General features: G+C 32.0%; 2 protein-coding genes across 4 annotated transcripts in view; one reads left to right on the top strand and one right to left on the bottom strand.

Annotated features, from left to right (window-relative positions):
* Positions 1–23,836, bottom strand: part of LOC132923361 (E3 ubiquitin-protein ligase MYCBP2) — a 277,986-nt gene that overhangs the window by 148,560 nt on the left and 105,590 nt on the right. The window lies entirely within an intron of this gene.
* The window catches only part of LOC132923363 (uncharacterized), a 121,419-nt gene that overhangs the window by 82,480 nt on the left and 15,103 nt on the right, over positions 1–23,836 (top strand). Inside the window, exons 2-3 of one of the 2 annotated variants that reach the window (XM_060987315.1) lie at positions 20,285–20,704; positions 22,391–22,683. In XM_060987315.1, the coding sequence (XP_060843298.1) occupies positions 20,285–20,704; positions 22,391–22,683 (713 nt within the window). The remainder of the gene's footprint in view (positions 1–20,284; positions 20,705–22,390; positions 22,684–23,836) is intronic. The other variant, XM_060987316.1, reaches the window with a different exon arrangement.

The raw sequence follows: 23,836 nt of genomic DNA, 5'->3' as shown, positions 1-23,836 counted from the left end.
CGGACGAAATAAATAATGTTAACACAAATTTAAACATAAGTATATGTATAATTGTGGCGACCAATGAATTTAATACATAATATATTACTTATACGCATCATTTAATATGGCTATAAATATTTATCGGGCAGTAAGTTAATATGATAATATAATACTATAGTATATAATACTTACAATCGTCTCTGCTTCAACATTAGAAATTATTTTTGAAAACACTTACCTGAAAAACAAAATATTATAAAATATTATAAATAGGTAATGCAATATAATAGAATGATATTACAATACTTAAAGTTAATTTATCCTCATAAAATATAATTTAATAATTAATAAAATTGGTACTTTAAAATAAAAACTTCAAACTCAAGTTCAAATATGATTTATTATTTCCATTTTTTTTCAAATACAATTACACTAGTAATCAAAATATTAAGTCGTTACTAATGATATATAACAACTCAAGACTTAAAACAATGTATTTAATTCAAAGCCAAATTAAATAATTTAATTAACAATGTAACAAAATAATAAGTAAGTATAACAGTATCATTAGATATCAAACTTGGGCATTATCAAGTATATAAGTTAGAATTAGTTAAGTTCATTAATCATTCTTACTTAATAAATTTGACTCGGCGTTAACTTTAAAATAAACTAATCGTTTACTTAATAATCTTAAATACCTTAAGTTTAAATTTTCATATACACAATATTTTTTTATTATTATTATATAACCGCGTATAAAGTCTATACAATGAGCAAACAATTATCAGAAAATTAAAAATATGTTATAATTACGAAGAACTTTATATTGTAATTTTGAGATAAAAACGATTTTGAAATTTATCATAATATACAACTAATAATGTAGTGGAAACATTAATCGCCCGTTTAAAGACAATAATTATAATACCCACAAGCCAACGAGTTATATTTATGATTCTTATTATTTATTAATACGATAATCATGGATTCTACCCGTTTCAATTTATATTTATCATTAAGATAGGTACTTTATAGATATATTATACATTATTTACATTCCCTACTCAAAGCACTACTGCAGTATTTTACCAACTATATAATTACTCAATGCATAGTATTTACAACAAAAAATGTTCCTTAAATTAACATATAATATAGATATAGGTATAACGGGTAATAGTGTCTTATAATAATATTGTATCTGAGCTTCATTTTATTAAATTCTACCTTATTGGTTATTATTTAGTTGTTATTTTAATACTTAATTATTATTATTATCTTTTAAGGTTTTTAAAATTAATTTGGCTTATTAATTAAAGTAATATCAAGTCAATTAAATTTATGTAACAATAATAACAATACAAAAGTTATTTTTCAATTAAATTTATAAATATTTTGAATATTATTATAACTTAATAACCCAACTAAACAAAAAACAATTTGCTCTCCCAGCCTTAAGTAAATGCATACATAGTCTACATGTTATATAGCGTCCAGAAGGAGAGAAGGTTATAGCGTAGATGTGGATGTTGTGTGTATAGTTACTGAATATAAGAGCTTCGTGATTGTATATAAAGTATAAACCCGCGAATTCGTATTGTACGGCAAATATCATCAATTTTACGCGGAGCCAAATGTTCGCTTCGAGACGTTAATGGCCGCACTAAAATTTAACAAAATTGATGGGCCACATCTATTTTCGTTAGAGTTTGTATCCATTTGGGAAACGCGCGTTGTATCTTATATACGTGTGTATAAACAAACACACACATAACGCGCAGGCGCACACTAAGGGCGTTCTCGTCGGAGAGCAATAATTAATCGATCTTCTCCATATACAACGCGCGTACATATTATACACGTATAAAGTTTAAAACAATTATTGTCTCCGTCCATTCTGTTACATTTCAGTGAGATAATAAAATTACTCAGTTGAACAACGAAATTAGCGAGAAAGAACGACAATATTTCGCGCATATCATCCTTTATTTGATGCATCGTGATCGTGAATATACGATAAATACGAAAACGGCGAGTGGCCACTTGTAAAGTGAGCAAATAACAGATAGTAGCGTGACTCGATTTAGTTTGAAAATAAAAATCAATTTTCAACTATTTAAGTAGATTATTTTTCAGTAATAAATATTGTTCATTAATTATTTTAATATACGTCGATTTCCGATAGTATGACATCAGCCGTAATAATTATAAAGGCCAAGAGGTTATTGTTGCCGATCTATTGTTTTAGGCCAAGCGATGAGTAACCTTCTTCTTCCGTATACACTATGTGACTCGGGTTAGCCTCGCGGCCGATACGAAAAGCACGGGTATTGTTATTGAACTCACGCAAATGGCGAACGTGTTTATTAATATATTATATATAAAATAAAAGCGAGTGAAAGATAAGGAGAAAAATAATCGAGATGAATTTATTTCATTCCGTTTCTCGGTTATCTCGGGGATTGCGTTTCTAGGAGCTGCAGTTATTTATTTACATGTATACATAATACGGTATTGTATAAAGAACGGGACTGCGTTGGGAGGAGAACCGTCGGAGAGAGAAAGGGTGTCGGGCGTGAGATAACCATCGTTAATGCGCTAACCCGACCTAACAGACGATGACGACGGCGGAAGCCGAGGAAGACCAGAAGACTGAGAAGCTGGTGTAAGCGTGTTTTTGTGAGTGTGTTGTGTTGAAGTCTCGCGCCGAATGACTAATGGAAAACGTTCAACCATCGTCGTATATTATGTATATCGTACGTGCTGTATATTGTATTATTGTTATAATATCACGTTGGAAACGTGATGGCTACGCTCAGTCGTATACAGAAGGGGTCGATATATTAAAAGTGCAAAGGTCGATCTTGTACACACACACAATAATGTATATTAATATATTATATTTATATGCACAAACGTGGCACTAAATTGCCTATCCATAACGCCGTGTCACAAAAAGCATAAAATAATATCATTATCTATAGTCGGGTTGTCCGATCCCTTCGATCGAGTCAATTTCAAACCGTGTCGTTGTTCCCACATAACAGTGCTGTGTGTTATTTATGGTGCCCAGACTACACCAGGGATTCTTTTTATCACAAACTGTATAATATAATAATATTATTATCTGGTATGAATTTTTACAATTACCATTTCGTAAAATTACCAAGACCTATACGTTTATTAATGCATTGGTTTAATGTAGAGTAAATAAATTCGATTAGCATATTTCACGTGTATACACGTTTATTATAATTAAGAAGGTCCCTGAGACAAATTAAAGACTACTTATGTACATATTATAATCATCCGCTGTGTGTATATTATAGTATATATATATATAAACTATACTTACTGCATAACGAAACGCGGTACGATAATTGGTGGCACGTCGGTCATTAGCGAAAAAGGGCGATCGGCCCTTTGTATATAATATACACGGATACAGGCGCGGATCAAAGGCTAATTTCGGTCGTTTGCATTTTACTATGCCACCACCGCCCTCAAAGTTTACCACCACCACCACCACAACTATATACGTGTATAGTGTAAGCTCGTCGGGTTATCAATTAACGTTTGTCAATAATTCAGCAACGTTAATTATGACTCATGTACCGCACAGGGAACCGAATTCCAACGTTACGTACTGACTGCAACTTTATCCGTTGGGGCAAAAAAAAGACTAATTTTTTAACATAAATCGCGTAAAAAGGACAGTAAAAAATAAAACTTTGCTCGTTTGTATTAATAAATGCAATCTGTATACACGCGACGCTGCAAAAATGGGTCGGATGGCAAACGTTCACTGCTACAGACTTCCATTACATTTATAATATTGTTATATATATATATTGCGATCCCGACGGTACGAACGCATTTCGGTTAAATTATTTACTAAAAAACGAACGCCACGTCGATTGTACGTTCATTTTTATTTTTATTTTTATAACTTTTTTCTTCATTTTACATACATATATTATCATATGTTAAAATCATAAAATTCTACGTGCCCATGTTAATTTGAGTAACGAAATAAAATTTTAATGTAATCGTATCCTCGCTCTAACGTATATTTCGCACGACCCAATAATGATAATTTAAGGTTACGCATACGCGGCAACGCTATTTCATTGGACATTATGGTCGCGTGTTTCTCGCCGGCCACCGCGAGTTCCGTTTGGTCGTTTGGAATGTCGACGAACTATATTATTATTATTCAACGACGCGGGTTTGAACCGCGCGGGCTCAAATCCTGTCGTGTGGAAATGACGAGATTCGCCAGAGGCTAACCTAACCTAACCTCACCAATTTATATATACATGTAAAACAACGCAGCAGATGTATTTCCGACACCCGTCCGAGATGTGTATAATCTATAGAACACTATAGCGATAGTAGCTGTGCGAGATGAACGTCCGTCCGGGTGCGTGTGCATTATAATAATGACCGGTCTGCTCGGACCAATTGAATATATCCGCCATAGAAATGACCGGCACGCTCGGCACAAATCTCTCGGCGGACGAAGGTCGTTGTTCATTACCGCTACACTTGTGACTAAATGATTAAATACATTATATATCATGCTATATAATATATCACGCACAGAGCGGCCCATTTACGAGGTAGGATGGCGTGGAAGGAGATTGATCCTCTCTCCTCAGAACCCGGATTATGATAATTGATATGCATTATGATAATACGTGCATGCGCATCATTTTTTTTTTTTTTTAACAATAATTTTGATAATACAATTTAAACGTTCGTATTTATCACTGCTAAAATCTTAGTCACACTATTAAAAAAAACAAAATAATAGATATAACGATTATACCGATACTCGTGGTTTGTGTTTTAAACAGTTCATTATATTATATAAATTAATGACACGTAATATTATTGTGCATAGTCTTAGTAAATTTGAAATTATTATTTCGGATTAAATAATTGAACAATTGGATTACAGTGACTAATTTATTTCATACCATTTTGATTGGGTTTAACAACGTGACGAACTATTCAAATCCCTCACCGGCTACTACAAATCAATTTTCCTCCTCAAAATTCCAATCAAGTAATAAGACCCATTACGGTGTCGCAATATATGAACGCGCTCGAATCGTTTTTAGCGGTGAGACTAAAGCAGTACAAAGAGAAACATCAAATTCGTCTTCTAAAAAATACACGCAATATTATTACACTGATAAAGATAAACATTTTACCCGCATGACAAAGGCTTTACAACGCCACTCGTCGCCGACTACATGATTCGTATACACATGGACCGGCACGTTCCCCATGCTCAATATTCCCGCAGTGCAACACACTGGAATCGCGTATTGTGTTATAATAAATTTTTATCTTTAAAACATTTCCAAAAGAAATAATAAATCGTCCGAAAGAATAATATATTTCCTTTTTTTCTTTGCCCATTCCGGTCCCTTTATTTTCATTACTCTATCTCCCTAAACAAACTATGATACCCATAAACTGAAACCAAGAAAATAAAAGATTTTTCAGTCAACGATGAAAATAACAATAATTATATAAAGTCTACATATACTCGTAGTACTGTGGTTATACGTAGTACGTGCGCGTATACCGCGCGAAAAGTGAATAATTTATCGCTGCTGCACCACCCCCGTTGCACCAAAGTCGTTGCGCGCGCTCTTGCTCCCTTTATTTTTGTGTGATCTTTTACCGCAGTTAATAATTGATATTTTAAGTGTTTCCTTAACAACAACGGCTACGACTATTCTCCTCTTTCTGTTCCATCCATTATATACACGTATATATATTTATATTGTCTTAAAAACTACTTTTGAATTATTATTATTATTATCATCATTATTCTGTTTTTTTCCTACTACCCCCGTCTGACTGGGCGTGACCACGTATATTGCTGTTAATTACCACTCTACTATATGTATATATATATAATATATACATACACACCGTGGTTTTCCTAATTTGGTTATTACGTTATTTTATTTTTTTGCTTCTGTGCGATAGACAATGGTTATATTCGACAATGCCAAAAACAAAAGCTACGTATTGTAATGTATTACGCAAAGGACGATTGCTGCTGCATTTAAGTTTCATTGTACACACTGAACGTAATTATTCTAACTCATCGTTCGTCGCCACTATTACATTTGCAATCAGCAAGAGTCGTACGCTGCAAATTATTACACTAATAAAACAAGAAAATGGCGTGTAATATTAATATATTAGCGCCATATTTTACTCTACGACTTTTTCATAAACATTTGTTTTCTATCGATTAACAATCACAAATCAAATTTATACATTCAGTAGTATTACGTGGTTTTGCGTGACCCTATATTATACGACAACTGAAGTTGATAATATTGTTAGATTTATAATTCGATTTCGTTAGCATTATGATTAATGCTAAAAGAAAAAAAAGAAAAATTGCATAATATCAAAAGTGAACATAGCGCTGCGGTAATGAATTCCAAGGATTTCAATATGAACTTTGAAGTTCAAACACACTATTTTTAGGTATCTATATAGACATTACTCACGTGGTAATAGGAAGTGAAGGGAAGGGTGCCGAAATTAATGGTCTGCTACCGTGAACGCACATCGCAAGAGTTTTGTTTGTTTTATCGATGTTCAAAGAAAACTTTCTCGAGTCATATAATAATAATAATAATAATAATAATATATACATGGGTGCTCTCGCATTTCCTGTACCGTGAATTATAGTTCGTATAAATTGTGTTTTTAAGTAATTCGATCTCTTTGGCGCGCGGACGTTTAAAAACAATCTGTGGATTACAAAGAACAAACGCTAAAATAATATTTATTTAGTTAAAAATCAAATTATAATATTTATAACACTGTGTTAAGTATGATATTGCAATTATATATAATTATTACTTATTATATGGAATACGGCAACGGCGCATTGTTGTTGAACGCACTATATAAACACTAAGTTCATCTATATTCAATCATTATTATTATTACTATTATTATATTATAGTATAAATATTTTTGTACCTAATAAAAATCAATCCAAAAATATAGACATATAGTACAGAAAAGATGCAAATTTATTTTTTTCATTTTATTTTATGACCAGGTTACTGACCCCATATATATACGCATGTAACTATATCGGCCGCCGGCACATCCCAAACGAACCGTTTGCAATAATAAATCAACCGATTCTTGAGTATTTGAATAAATATCTACATCCATGTAGATGTATGTATATGTAGATATTTAATATGTATACATGAATCTGAGAAACTTTTAGTATTTACAGTGGCTTTGACTCGAGGGAGTTTATGACCACACTAGTAGTATTATTGAAACGTCCAGACAGATTTTATCGCCAAAACGTTTGCATGTTCTACAATATAATATAATATTATTTAGATACATATTGTAATATGTTTTTAAGGTAAATCGATGTTCAAATATTACTTTACGGACAAATTTTTAATTTAATATAAATATATTATAAAAGCCATGTAACTATGTAACTATGTAACCATGTAAACTATGTTTACCTAATAACATAATTAAACATTTACGTTTTCATCAATCTTCAGTCGAATTACGGATCGCCAAAATGATCATTATGACAACTTATTTTTTCGACACCTATTTAATATTAAAAGTATAATTGACAATCACACATTACAAAAAGGATGATACCGAGATTATGTTTTATGAGGCGCTTGCCTCAGAATTTAATATAATATTTTAATGATTTGTAAATAAAAACAAGATCTATGTATTCAAGTTACGTAGGTAATTGCTTTCGTTTGTTTATTATGTGAGCTTGACGTTTAAAATATATAGTATATTTGTTTAAATGTATATAACATGTAACTTGTCAACTTTACTTAATATAATTCGAACGCATAAAGGAAAAAGATTATTTACACCTTTTCGACTTTCTGCAATTTTAAAAACTGCTTTAAAAAATAACTAAAACTAATTATAAATAAAAAAAAAAATAAAAAAAATGTAATCGCATAGATCTAACTCGATAGTACCAAAACAACTTTGACGGAACGCGTGTAAATAGATACATGCTGGACTGTTGTGCGATTTATGGATCTAACACGTCTGTCAGTCAAACCAGAATTCCTGAGGTCTAATTATGCAACCAGCAAATTATGCGCGGAGAGAAAGGAAGGGGAGCGGTTTGATCATCATCGTTTAGCTTCTTCAACGTCCATATCCCCAAACACCATACCCGTGACAAATACGATGAGGAGTGGGCGGAGAGGACCTCTCCTAATTAGCGATTCCCTACAACGTTTCCCACCGCCGCTTTACAACGTGCGCGTGCAGTGTACTTTTCGGGAAAAGGGACCGCCATCCTGAGGGCGGCGACCGAATATTATTAAAACCGTCCCGAAGGATACGGCCGACGACGAGGTAGACATTAGCATAGTATATAATATACTATAGCGACGGCGCGGCGGTGGCGTTTAGCGCGGCAGTACCAATAACTCAGCTACAGCGGTATAATAGTGGTAGCTAGCGGTATAGTCTACATTGTAATAGTCTGGTAGTCTTGTGCTTGTATATATATATGTATATACTAGTTAGTACACACACACACACGCGCGCGCATACATTTATATATATATATATACGTAACGTCGGAAGGTTGTATGTATATGCATAAAACGGAACGGTTAAAGCATCACGATATAATAATGGCTTAATAATACTAACGCCCGTGGCTCGGTGGTCGAAGGCGGCATGGGGGTGCGCCACAAAGCCGCCGCTGGGGCAAAATGATGTTGTTTCGCACGCACTGCGTACACCACCACACGGCGACGACCACTACGCCACCGCCACCGACTGGTCCGCACCAGCACGACCTAAAAAACGTATAAGTATAAACAATCAGCCACTTCGCGACTGTTGTTCTCCGTGGAAATTAAAACATCGGGCGTGGCGTAGTCCTCGTGTAATGTGCGTATTATATATTATTTACAGACCGAGCGACAATACAAAATATATATATATATATATATATATATGTGTGTGTGTGTGTTCTACTCGTTGTCCTACTGTTATTGGGTGACCGACGGAACAACTATAGCACCGAAACGAATTAAGCACACACTCGTTATGTATACGCACAAAGTGCATCGTGTGTAAGTTAGATATGGTGTGTATATATATATATATATATATTACATACAGAGGTACACTAACGCGCTACTTAATTGGGAGCCGATAAGAAGTGTCGGCGAAGGGGTTGAAAGCTCGCGTGATAAATGGACTGGTGTTTTTGTCTCCTTTGTCCGGCGGCGTCTAATCAAAATCGCTTGCCAGCGTTGATGACGTATCGCGATTTATCATTTCTCTCTAGCCTGCCCTAAGTGAACGCTATATATATATATATATATATATATATAAACCTACAACACGGTATAACGAGACGTTCGCCTTCTTGTACAACTATTTAATATATATTGCGCGTATCACATATATTCCAAAGTATATTATATAGTTCTATGCGTCCGCCGCACTCGCGGTTATCACGGTTGACGATACGATCGACTTTGGCAAACCACACATAACACATAGATTAAACGTACCAATGGCTGCGGGTCTATCGTACACTTGAATATATAATTAAATGGATTTTTTTTTTTTGCTATTACTGCTCTGCGCGTTTAATGTTTACAGCAGTAATTAATTCCGCATTTACAATATAATATTATACATTATAATACCCATAATACACGACAATGACGACTATATAGTCACCATCGCGCACACCGTGATCCATCGCCACACTTTGAATATGTACGTCTTTGTATTTTTTTTATTATTATTACTTAGTAATTTATTTTATGTGATCAATTTTTCAATGTTTAGTCATCATCTATTCGCTTACATATAATAAAGTAGATAGGTATTCAATTTTCGTAAAAAATAAACCTACTCCTATGCCCCAGTCCCCCACATCATATATTTAGAATATAAAGCGCAAATATGTATAGGTGTTGAGTTACGGCGGCACGTTTTTTAAACGTTAGTTTAAAAATATATATACACATTCCGCAAACATTTAACATTATTATTCATAACTTGTTTAAAAAAAAAAGAAGAAAAAAATCCCACAAGCCAATATATTCCTCGACTTTATCTTATTTTTACTCACTCCACAGCGACGAACACGGAAAATCGTTTAAGCTGAAATTTAAGTTAAATATATATATATATATATATATATATATAAATAAGGCGTCTGCACCACCCTTTGCGACAAATCCAATGCACCGATATAATATAGTAACAATACGGTATGGTTGAAAAAATCTACTCCTCCTCCTCCTGAACCCGCAAACAAGCATTGGCTTTTCCAAATATCATCATCATAAACGCGTTTCTTATCTATAATTAAAATCTTCAAATATAGCGTTAAGGTCCGATTCCATATTATTAAAGGTTTTTTTTTTTTTTTTTAACTTTTTTTAGAGCTTCCCAGTTGCATCACGCACTTGTATTAACGGCCATCGCTCGATCTTATTTACAAAATGTATAAATAAAGGTATACGTTATACTGCAGTTGTGAAGAGTGCTTCTTAATAGTACCATTTCGGAACCCCTTTATATTCCTTTTCCTTTATTTTTTTTATACCAAACCGTCGTTTTACAACTCTTTATGCAACCCGTACGTGGTAAGCACCTTTCAAAGAACCTTAATAAAAAATAATAATAATAAAAACTTTACCTCAGATAAAGATTTTTTATCGAGGTAGGTGTGGCGGTGCTACGGGGAAGACAACTTATATATGACACGTGTGTGCTAACACTACTTTGATGTCCTGTATGGCGGTATACCACTTGTATTATTATTCACGTTCAATATAACAGCTCGATTATTTTACCAGTAATAATTATTAATATTAAATGACAAAAATAAAATATTCTCAACATATAAGTCAGTATATACACATGATTTTATTGTGTAACGTTTGATAAGAATATTGCTATCGTATTATAAACACTATTTTCAATAATATTTTCTACGTAACAATAAGTAGGTACCTATTTTTATTTTGTAATACGAGTGAAAGTCAGTAAGCTATGAAACGTTATAAAACCGTGCTAAAGTTATTAATTATTAGAGTAAATTGTAAAATCACAAACAAATCGAAATGATAAAATATCTTATTTCTAAACGAATCTTTCTTCAATTTATTGTGGATATACGAGTATTGTGTTGGGTTTATTTCATTGAAAATATTTCCCTACGTCATTTATACATTAACATTTGTAATATTATCTGTGCTGTCAAAAACACTTTATTCACCATGACGGATATAACTCACAGTGATGTACAAAAAAAAAAAATACTAATACCGATAATAATATGATACAGAATATAATATCGATACAGCTCATATTTACCACGTACAATACAAAGCCGAGTCACGTTTTTTTGTGCAAAAGTGGAATAATATATTTAATATATGATGCCAACCGATGAGTGATGCAGATATGTCTTTAACTATCTCATTGAAACGTTTATTATTATCACTTAAAGATAGATAAAAAAAAAAAAAAAGCACATTTTATATAATTTACATTATCATTAAGCTTCTCCTATACAGCTCGTGTAAGTTATATGTATATACGAAAAGGGTTTTACTCAATATTTTACCTGATGTAAATCGTAATCTTAAATCCTAATTAGTTTCCACTCAAATTGCCGTATTATTTAGAAATGTTCTCGTTGGCTATTTAACACCGTCTTATGAAAATGTATACCAGACTCATTATACCATGCATAATTAGCAGTAAAATATTAATAAACAATCTAAACATTTTCCTTCGCTGTGCTACGATCATACGCATATATTTTTATTTATTTATAAAACTATTGATGTAAAACGAGTGTACACACAGAGTATTAAATGAGTTACCTAGCCTACGTACTACGGCAAAGCAACTTTTTTTCTACTCATTTTAATTCTATGAAAAAAAAATAAAAATTAAGAAACTCTTATCATGCGTTTATTGATGTAGGAATAAGTCCGTTTGAATATTATTATTGGGCTTATGAATATTATAATATTCAGTAATAAAAAATACATAATTTTCTTTTGCACATATAGACATTAAACTTATTGACCCGAAACGTTTAAATCGTTAAAATATCATATTCGTATCGTTCATTATAAATTGTAATTATATTTTACCCGTTTTATTATGAGTACATTATTATAAATATACAATTAACGAGTAAGCCGTTGGTTTAATTTCATATTTTGCAGCCTAGTTTCTTTTGATAATCGCACTTGTACCGCGCTTTTGAAGGAAACTTTGTATAACATTTACTATTTGTGATAAATATCAATAAATTATAATTTAACATATTTTAATAATTTTACTAAAGTTAATTTATAACTAATAAGTGGAGAACTTATTAGCAAAGTTCGGGAGGCATATTAAATAAGTTTGAAAATTGCTATTGCATTATTTCGCGTAGGTATTTGCGTAATAAACTAGTGTTTTAAATACTACTTTAACAGAACGTGGATTATTAATAACAGCAATAAATTGAGAACGAGAAATGTTGTAAATAGGTGCTGTGGAATTTATTATGGTAGTACATGTGCAGCTGTAATAAAACATTGTTACGTGAACGTTGAAAAATCTTAATATTAATCGTTAAATTTCGGAAGGCTTCTCTACAGAAATTTGGTATCGATGATACTACACAATTCACTGTGCGTTTTCGGGACTGCGATTGCCGTCTTCACGTGTCAAAATAAGTAGTATTTGCCATTTGGTCAGATGACTATCAGGTTTTATTTACTCGTCTGAAACAACACTACTCTAGTACTCTGAACTAGCAGTGCTAGCCAACATCACACAACATGTTATTAAAAAAATATATCGCGACGTTAAATTAATGCAGTATAATGGTCTTGGCCAGAACTCGGTGCGTGGTGTGTGCGGCGTTTTAGTTTTGTCATTATTTTTTTTTAAACGCGCACACAGTCCGACGAACCCGTTGCGGTGGCGGGCTGGTTGCCAGGCGTCGTCGTCGTCGGCGGTGCGACTAGAAAAGCAACGGAAACGATTTATTGTTTTGTATATTTTTTTCACCCGTCTTTTGACGGTAAGTTTTATTTCCAAACCATATAATAACTATTACCACGACACACGCAGCGTACAACGACCGGACGGACTTGTCGCTCGTTGAATCCCGTTAAAACCGGGCTTGTTTTAGCGTTGGGAAGGGGGGTGCAGGGATGGCGCTGAGCCGCTAGACATAGAAATCTGGAGAAAGGACCGATGTTCATTATTATTATTATTATTATTATTTTAATAAATGCGCTGGATTATTAATATACAGCCCAAATGACGACGATGACCGGCGGCAGCGGCGGTGACGGTTGGATTAAATTAATGGCCGTCGCCCGTTGTATAAAGTGATTCTCCGGTTCGCACGTAATTAGAACAGGGGGCTTTATGCACGCGTGTTTTCTCCTCCCCTCACTAACCCCTCCCAACTTCCCCTTAACTTTTTGCACCCAAGTCCTTCCCGTTGGCGTCAGCCTCGTCTCTCTTTTAGTCACACATCCCACGAATATATCCGTAAAACACCACACCGTCACTATTTAGTCCAGCACGTCGGCCTAAACTATATAAACAAGATGATCGTTTTGTCGTTGGCCCCCAAAACTCCGAAACTGTTCTTTCCGAAAATTAAAATTTAAAAATTAATTTATAAACTACGGTTTTATTATTCACTCGTCAAATTGTTTGATCGTTCAAACTCATACAGTTTTCAATTTTTTTTTTTATTTTTGTTAACTACATTGTTTATACCAATATTATTTTTCCACATTTTATTACGTAATATCCATTAAAAAATGTAAAAAATAATAAATTGTCATAATCCTATTATAAGCAACGAGATTTAATGAAAAATTTCCAGTATAACTCCAATAATGAAACTTAAAATGTTTAAAAACGGTTAAACTATATTTTCAGTGATACGATCAGAAATATATTCTATTTCGGAATATTAAGTAATAAACATTGATCGTTTGAGAAATAAATTACAAAATTACTTCATTAAAAAAAAAAAAAATGGGAAATCGTTTAAACCCTAGAAGTTTGAATTCGTTTTTTCATTCCATCAATAACAGCAATGACCAAAATCAATTTCATTCGTATATGTGTGAACAGTACACACATATAATACGCATTTATTATACATTTCTACGACTAATCCACATGGATAAATACATACAAATATTGTTAGATTTCCATCACATCGTAAAATGGCAACGACTACGACGACGACGACGACGACTCCGACCCGACCCGTGTTATTTATTCTTCGTCACTTCCGGTGCGCGCTTTCGGGTGAATTTTAATCGCACGCGGGGCCACCCAATTTTAATGAACCGGAATTCAGTAAACCGCCACCGCCACACGTGTATATGTTATGTATATAAATAAACTCGCCCTAAACAATAGAAACACGTGTATGTACGTGAGTGTGTGTGTGGGTGGGACTCGTTTGTCTTGGTGTATACAAATAGGTAGTCTATTGCGTACACCTGTTTTTTGTTGTTGTGATTTTCCTATCGCTTCCATCATCGTTGCGCAATTAACTCGAGTGTTTCGTACACACAGATAAAAATGGACACCTATGCAGAGAATCGTAAATTTATTTACGACCTTTTTTTAACTCCACTCGGCTGTACGGTATACATACATTTTCTCGACGAGAAAGAAACGCGTGCTACACTATACCTATACTAAACTTCTAAATCATGTAACATCGCGAATTCCGTTTGCACCGTTAATAACGTAATAATATGGGTACTCTACAGTCGAATGCATATTATAAAACATCACCGCGCTATAATAGACATTCGTGTATAATCGTATACAAAATTATACGCATTATGTACAGGTATGTAGGTATGAAAACATTATATCGTATTTCCGTTTGACACCACATCGGATGGACTTATTTTTAATACATACGTACAACGCTATAACGCGCCATCACATCACATGATTATTACTATAGGTAAATATATCGTTATTACTATACATAACATAATGATTTGTGTCAAGCCCCAAAACCATAAGTATTATTGCTGTTGACTGCACAATTTTCCGTGGTGCTATATACTATAGAATATTGTTATAAATGATTTTCAGTTTCGGCATATGATTACTTACTTACATAATTTTAAATATAGTTACACATTATTATTATATTTATATATTAAATGTTATAAAAACTTTAATTGGTATTTTTAAAATATATAGAAAAAAAAATATTGATACTATTATAATATTATAATTAGTTTATCATATCACGTCGTCAATAAAATTGTATAGTTATATTCAAATTAAATTTAATAGTATTAGTATTATTGTTATTATTATTTTTTTAATACAACTAACTAATACAGATTAAAAGTTTTTCATGTTCTTGTCCTATTATAACAGACAATATTATTTAATATTATTCGCGTAACATAATTTTTCATTCATTAAAAGTTTTACTTTTATCCTTAAAACTGTCACAGTGGCATTTCAAAAAATTATAACAAGAGGCAACAATGATAAAATAAAAATGTTCATTTAAAACAATAATTGAACCAGGAAACGATGAGATGCGATGTATTTCTCGTCTTGCACTATCTGTACAGAGGAGTCCGCTGGCCAGAGAAAACTTCAAAGCCTTGAATGAAACTTAAACCTATTGGGGTGATAATTTTGATCAAAAAGAACGGTCAGACTCTTTGTCCTTTTGTTTTACGACTTATCTCTGTTCTTACGACTCGCCTTACTCCCGCCAATGAGTCATTATGTTCTATGACCCGTGAAATAACCTTGTCCGCCCAAATAGCCTATTTTTTTTCTTATAGCTGGATTTTTAATAGCTTCTTACTATAGAATAAGGTGCTTTCAACTCGGAGTGTGCCTTAACGGTAGGGTGACATAGTATACGGTTCGGCAAATGGCAAATTTATACTGTCAAAATATAATTCCCTCTTATATTATACCGGTTTAATGCAAAACAAAAATTACAGGCTTAGAGGTATCAGTTAGGATTACAGTTTTTATTTTATTTTTTTTTTTATTAATGGTTGTCACTGGAATAGAATGTTATACGATTTCAAAATATGTAAGTATGCCTAAGTTGCATGTATTTTGTTGCATAAAGATATGTACAGCATTCTTATAAATTGATACTAGGTATTACTTTATAAATATTGATAATTATATTAATAACCTATTAGTGTTATTTACCAAAAATAACATCTCTTTTGTAGCACGTAAATTTCGTTTGAGAGGTAAAAAAAAATTACCAACATAACTCCGAAGGCGGTATCGTAAAAAAATAGCATTCGGATCACGTACATGAAGAAAATTGTATCCCGTAAAAAAAAAACTGCTGTCTGGAAGTCGAAAAGAAAATAAGGAAAGGCACATCGTTTCTTACAATTCCACTGGGCCTCTTTGAACCATTACGATTTTCTACCACACCGCCCATCCGTCCACTGTGCTCAATCAACCGATATACAATTAAACCGGATTTATATTAGTCCTGGTTTTGATGGTAAGGCAATTTTTTGTCAGCCAACGCATAAGCACACGGACGCACACATACTCACTCACATTATATATTATAGATATAAAGTACCGTGTACATCTGTACATATATGGGACGACAAAATAAAAATAAATAAAGAAAAGAAAAAAAAGGAACAAACACACATGTAATATATATATATATATATATATATGATTGTGAGCATAAAAGTTAGTGTTTCAACGATATATGCTGGAGCTGGCGAACAATTTTATTAGACTACCGTGTCTCGTTTAGAGTCCAGTTTAATTTCGCCTAGGGATTCATATGCAAATAACGTTTGCTGTGTGTATATATAATATATATATATATATATAGATTATTTATGCACATACAGCTGTTTCTCAAAGATATTTTCATTCTCACGTTTCACCCACAATTATCGTGAACTTTATTCGGCGCATTATTAAAATCGCACTTGAAAATAAACGACAACGGTAGAAATTGAGAAATTTTAAGTGCGCTTACAGAAAAGACACTCGTCATCGCTATAAATAAATATATACACATTCACTAAATCGATACTAAATTACTCCAAAGAGGTCTCTGTGGGTCTTTAAACCGAAATGTCGTACTATTATTTATATATATATATATATATATAAATAACGCCGTAATAGACAAATTGTATACACTTTGTGCAAGTAGCACAGAATTTCAAATAATACATATTAAAAGAAACTTTTTACCGATTTGGTTTATTAAATACATGAATCATTAAAAACTTAAAAATATTATTAACCGAATAATATATACTATAATGTATATAACATATAAGTTTTAATAATTAATAGTTATGTATTTTTTTTTAATATGTTTTTATCATCGAATTTGGATACATATTGTATAATCTTTCGAACTATGCACGTGTGTATTCTAATAAAATATAAAACAATAAATACAAATATATATTTTCGATTTATATGTCTATGTTTGATAATTCTGGAGATCCAACTTTTTAAACAACGTATTTAAAGCATTTCTCATGATGTACGTTGACATCGTATTTCTTGTTATTTTAAAGTCTTACGTTTACCAATCTTTGACAACTTTCGGTTGTCTTGATGAATGCATTCTGTTCAATCAGATGTACGTCGATACTCGATATATGTAGTATACCAAACTTTTTACGTCGACGTGTTTCAGCTTTCCGTTCCTAAATTATAACTTTTTTTCTGAACTATATTTTAACGGAACATGTTCTTCACATTTCTTGGTTCAAATTTTTAGTAGTTACGACGAAAAATTTTAATGTATAATGAAATAACATGAAATTTGTGCAAATTCATTTCATGCGTGTCTATTATAGGATTGCAATACCACTAAAGTCACTATACGAGTATATCATATGTACCTATACTCACTGGTACATATACAGTATACATATACACAGTCGACAGACATATAATCAAATACAATAATGATGATTTAATGAAGTCTGAAGTCATGATACGTGTTGGAGTGAATTTATAATATATATAATATTTACGTGTTCATACATTTCAACCGGCTCCATTAGTCTTTGTATTTGTCCACATAAATTAAATCAGACTTACGGTTGCGATAGAATCGCGTAGTAGCGAGAATGGAGACAAAAGAACTCGCACATTGCCAATTTTAATAGGAAAATAATGTGCGCAACAGTGCACGTCATTTTTCACGTAATCTACCACGTTTGTCAAGCATCGCGTAATCCCTCGGGATTACACAGCTCTCCGTGTTCGTGTGCCAAAACCAGAGTATCACAATTCATGGAGCATTTCGGTATTAAAGCTCTCGATGTCTCCGGCAGCAATCGTACAAACTTTTTATCAGAATGTATACAATTTTTTCCGTAAAAATATAAACTGCGCAATTGTATAATATCATAAATATATATATATATTTAATACATGTATTATATGAGGGGTTCCTTCAGCAGATTATTAGACATATTATACCTATATTATCATATTATGAAATTATTAAAAACATATAATGTAATCTGTATATTATATAGCATAGCCTCATTTAACCTAACTTGTACTAATATCCACACTAATCATTGTCCAATATTTATCATATGAAAACTTGTATTTAATTTATTACTAAAATTCGTCATCATGGTTAAATCTTTGTATTATATAATAATTACTAGGTCTTACGTTTAGAATGTATATGGATGGAAATTAAAATTTTAGCAGTTCCACTCGTACAATTTTAATTAAATGGTTTTAAAATATTATATTTTAATAATACATAAAAGTATAGAACGGAAAAAGTTTCCATTAGAAATTATAATGCACAGCAGGTACCCTTATACGTTCAAACTTAGATATGATTTATGGGTTTTTGGCAATTGTTATTTTTGTCCTTGGGATTAGGTGCAACAGTAATTGGTATTTTAATTAATTACGAAGTCCGCGAGGACAACTGTATATAATTTTACTGATGATAAATTTCGAAAATACAGCGAGTTGACAAATTAGAAAGCCTAAAACCCTGGAAATGTTGAATAGTCGGGTTTAGTTGACCTAAACGCAAGAATATGGTTGTCCATCACTTACCTGGAAGTGTAAAATGTTTCTCTCGGGTTAAATAGTACGGTACCCGTAGTAAACCGTAATCAGTCATGTCCACTATAGTAATTTGCGTTTTATTGATTATTTTAGTACAACACCACTAAACCACGTGCTTGAAATGTTTCATTTGGAAGGTAGTAAATTATTTATACTAACTGTACAATCAAAGGTCAGACTAAGTTAATATATATATATATGTTAATTAATATAATTAGCAAGGAACACCGATTTCCCACTTACAAAAAATATTCCTTGAATATATCCAGAATAGATTTTAATCAATTAAAAAAAAAAAATACTACTTATATTTTGTTTTAGTTTGTATTGAAATATTGATAAAAAAAATATGTATATATATTTTTTCAATAACGACCTATATTATATTCGTGTCACGTTATCCGTACACAATTTTTTTTACAATTTTGTCAAGGACTCGTTCATTTTAAATTATTCGTTTTTTCTTACCAAATGCAATGAAGTAATATCGTGTTCAAATATAATTTACGTCAGAAAATCAGTTTATATGCATATAATATTTTACATGAGTTTTTTTTTTTATATAAAATAAATATTATATACAATCCTTTGTTGGCCTACTTCTAATAAAAAATTGACATTAAAATAAATACTTACAAAAAAAAACATCATAAAATGTATAAAAAATCATTGTTAGAATAATCATGCACAAGTTTAGATTCTATAATTCTATATTCTGTTTAAAATCACACTATCGTAATACATCAACATTTTCGTGAATCGATTTTCTTGGTAGTATGGGCAATATTATAGTTGATCAGACTTTTTCAACTATTTAAAATTTTAAAGATAATCGAACTTAATATAGGTATGTATATTATCATATTAAATGACTGAAAAATGATGGTTTGAACTATAATAATTGAAATAATGTCTATATTTTTATATTTCATTCACAAATTAACTTTACAGTCATCTAGTCAATCGTTGGTTAAATTACGATACTAATAATAACCGCTTGGCTCCAGGTTATATCGCCATTAAAATAAATTAAAATAAATTGTAGTTGTGGTGTTCTTATCAGTCGTTTGATTTATTCTGTTGGATTTTCTAGAACGAGATATGGGAGCCGGACAAGAACCTGAACAAATCGTTGGTGGTGCTGGATTTGAACGGCGATGGCCGATGTAATCTAACTGTCAGCCACAAGACGTTGGCGGCATTCGTTGGTCTTCGGTCGTTTAACGTAACTGGGTTCAACCAGGTAACGATCCGGTCTCAAGGCGTGTTGGCCAAAAACGCTCGCACAAATTTTACAGTGACCATCAGCCACGTGCAACAGCTGTACCTGGACACGAATGCGTTTCATCCGTACGACGGCACGGTGGACGTGCTAGTAGAAGACTGCGACGTGGTCGGGCTGGGGAGTGAGGTTGTGTTAAAGCTCCAATCGTTTGTATTCCGTCGGATTGGCATGCTGGAGTTGTCAAAGAATACTTTTAAAAACGCGGCAATGGGTTCGTCAATCAAAAAGGTGATGACGAAAAAAAATATATACCTATTATTAAATTATAGGTACACCTATATCTATAATTGTCTTATAAATCCACGGTATCAGTCGTCCTCGCATAGTCTTTAATTTTTCCCATTCTTCGGTAAATCGATCTTGTAAAATCTAGTTGGTATACTAATCACAAGGTTAGATATATTTTCCGCTACACGATATGCTCCCACACCGTCCTAAACAAATCCACCGACCTGTTTAGCTCGAAATCAGCGTCGCGTTTCTTTAAAAGTTTTTCTTATTTATTACCGTATGCATTTTGTAACTATTTATATGCTTATTGTATACATAGACCACACCATAACTACAGTTGAATCTACTATACCACGATATTGCAAATATCCACCTTTGTTTTAATATTGAGGTTCATAAAAATCGAAAACGGTTATCTGATTTCGTTGAACATACCGCTATAGAAATCGATGGATGTCTTCTTGGTTATTCACGTCTATTTGCCAAAAACAACCTCCATCTCAACCCCACGGTAAACAGTAAAGCAGTTGAAATTTACCGCCCGAAAACTAATTTTAAAGAATTAATGTCGAACAACAACTATATAATATTAATATATAAATATATTAGCCCTGAAGATTTTACGACGGTATGCGACGGCTACGTGGATATATGGCTTATCATGTTTATAAAAGCTTTAAAAGTTTGAAATGAATTATATAATATAGAGATCATAAATTCTGTAGGTTTTTTACGAACCTAAAAGTTTAAAAAAAATATAACGTTGCTAACAGCACGAAAGTAATGCGTTTTTAAACTAAAATATATACGTATAATGCACGGCAATAATTTTTAGAACTCTAGTCCGTGGCGACACACAAGTGTTTTTAACAGATACACGATATAATTTCTGCAACTATTGTGGGTGCCAAGTCGCCGCGGTGACAGATTAAAGGCGGAAAAAATTGTTAACGCGTCTTTTCCATCCATCACACGCCTATAATAGACTCGAGATAGCAATCGCATCGGTACCGAACTCGACCGTATCGTCATAATATATACCATTTGATTTATATTTTATAAACATAATTTGATTAATAAATAATACATTTTAATGAGTCATTGAATCGAATTACAATCATTATTTTACAAAACGCTAGATAAATGTCTCTGATACGCAGGTCTGTATATATTAGATAGTCGGTAGACGTCAACTGCGTAACTATAAAAATATGTTTTTGGGTAGGTCAATGGAGAATTTTTTGATTTTTAATAATATTTTTATAATTTCTACTTGTTTTATCGTTTCTTAGGGTGACTCCATAGTACTGCTTTTTAAAGCAACATACTCGTAGACTTGTATATACTTTCCAACGTACTGGTTTGAGTTTTACTATGATAGTCATTTTGAAAAAATATTTTAATTTATTATGAAATTTAATTTAAATCTTTTAAGTCAGAACTTAAAAAAAAAAAATTAAAACTAATCTTTTTCTTTAAAATTTTTAAAAATATGATTTTTATTTTCAAAATTTCAATTTATTTTTTTTATTATAGAAAAAAAAATTAAAAACTCCTGTACTAATATATAACACTTAACATTTACTATAGAATTACGTCTTTATTCTAAAAAAAATTACAGACAGCCACCTCGAAAAAACATAATTTTTCAATCTGTCGTTATTAATTATAATTTTAAAACAGATGATATTGGAAGATCTAACCGCGGACAAATTACCGTCGTACGCATTCTATACGTCCATCGATATGCTGTCAATAACCAACTGCAAGTTCGGCACAATCGAGCGGAAAGCATTTCCAATCAATGATATTGGCAACGTGACGCTGACCAACGTCACGGTGAACCTGTTGGAAAGCGAAGCGTTCCAAAATTCAACGCTGATCAACAACCTGCGAATAATAAGATGCAACATCCACGAAATGCAGAGCGACGCTATCATGTCCGCCATACAGAGTATAATCATTGAACAATCTGAGTAAGTATAGAACTTTAATATAACTAAGAGTTTTATCTTAACAAACGTTTTAAAAATAAAAATTGTATACTTTCAAGTAAATAATAAAGATAAATCATTTTGTCTTTCGAGACCTAAATAATGCGACATTGGGCACGTAATAATTTTATGTCACTTAGTATCGATATAATATTTAAAATGTAATCGACATATTGTATTTTAAATTATTTGCTAAAAAAATGATACGCAAAATCGTAGGTGTATTGCCTGTGGGAACACAAGAAAACTACGTGTGTTAGTATATGTTAATTTTTTTATTATTTATTAAACAAAACAAAAAAAAATATAATATAGAATGGAAGTCCTTTTAATTAATAAAACTATGTGTTCATATTATGAAATATACTTTATACTATCATCTAACTAAATTAACATATACACACGCGGTGATTGCAATAGTAGACAATACTTATACATAAAAATAAAAAAATAAATAAAAAAAAATAATTTTATATTTATACCAAACATTTTATTTAAAACACTTACAAATATATTATTCTATAGTAATATATTTTTATCAATTTAAAATTATATTATAGAGATAAAATTAAAAGATTTAATTGCATCGAAACAATGTACAAAAAAGAAGAGATTACATTTTAAATACCGGTCTAATAAAACACATCTGTAACTAATTAAGGATGTAATTGGATAATTCCGAGTAACCGTAAAGGAACAAAAAAAAATTGCAAATGTATAACCAAGAATTCCCTAATTATACAATATCTTCTAATGACCAAATTCCAATATCATTGGTCATCGTAGCCATAATCACGTTCCTATAATGTAAAACACGCGTGTAAAAATTGTGCACAAAAAACAAACACGTGATGTATAGGCTCGTTGAACAGAAATAATTACCTTATTAAAATTTTAGCCTTTCCCGTGGCGTTAAACGTTTATAGTTCACTAAGAAGATACCGTAACGGTGTTATCGCTACACGACCTGCGTTTTTGTACATATTTCATCATTGAATATACATGCATTTAAGTATCCAAATGTTACGGACCATTATAACAGAGGGGTACCTATACACACTTTACATTATGAATTTATGATTACACGAGTTCGGTGTGAGGTATTACATCGTGTACTATAAAGTATAAATAATAA

This window comes from Rhopalosiphum padi, chromosome 2 (genome assembly GCF_020882245.1).
Source record: "Rhopalosiphum padi isolate XX-2018 chromosome 2, ASM2088224v1, whole genome shotgun sequence".
NCBI lineage: Eukaryota > Metazoa > Arthropoda > Insecta > Hemiptera > Aphididae > Rhopalosiphum > Rhopalosiphum padi.
Note: the sequence above shows the minus strand (reverse complement) of the source record. Positions and strands in the feature narration are given on the sequence as shown.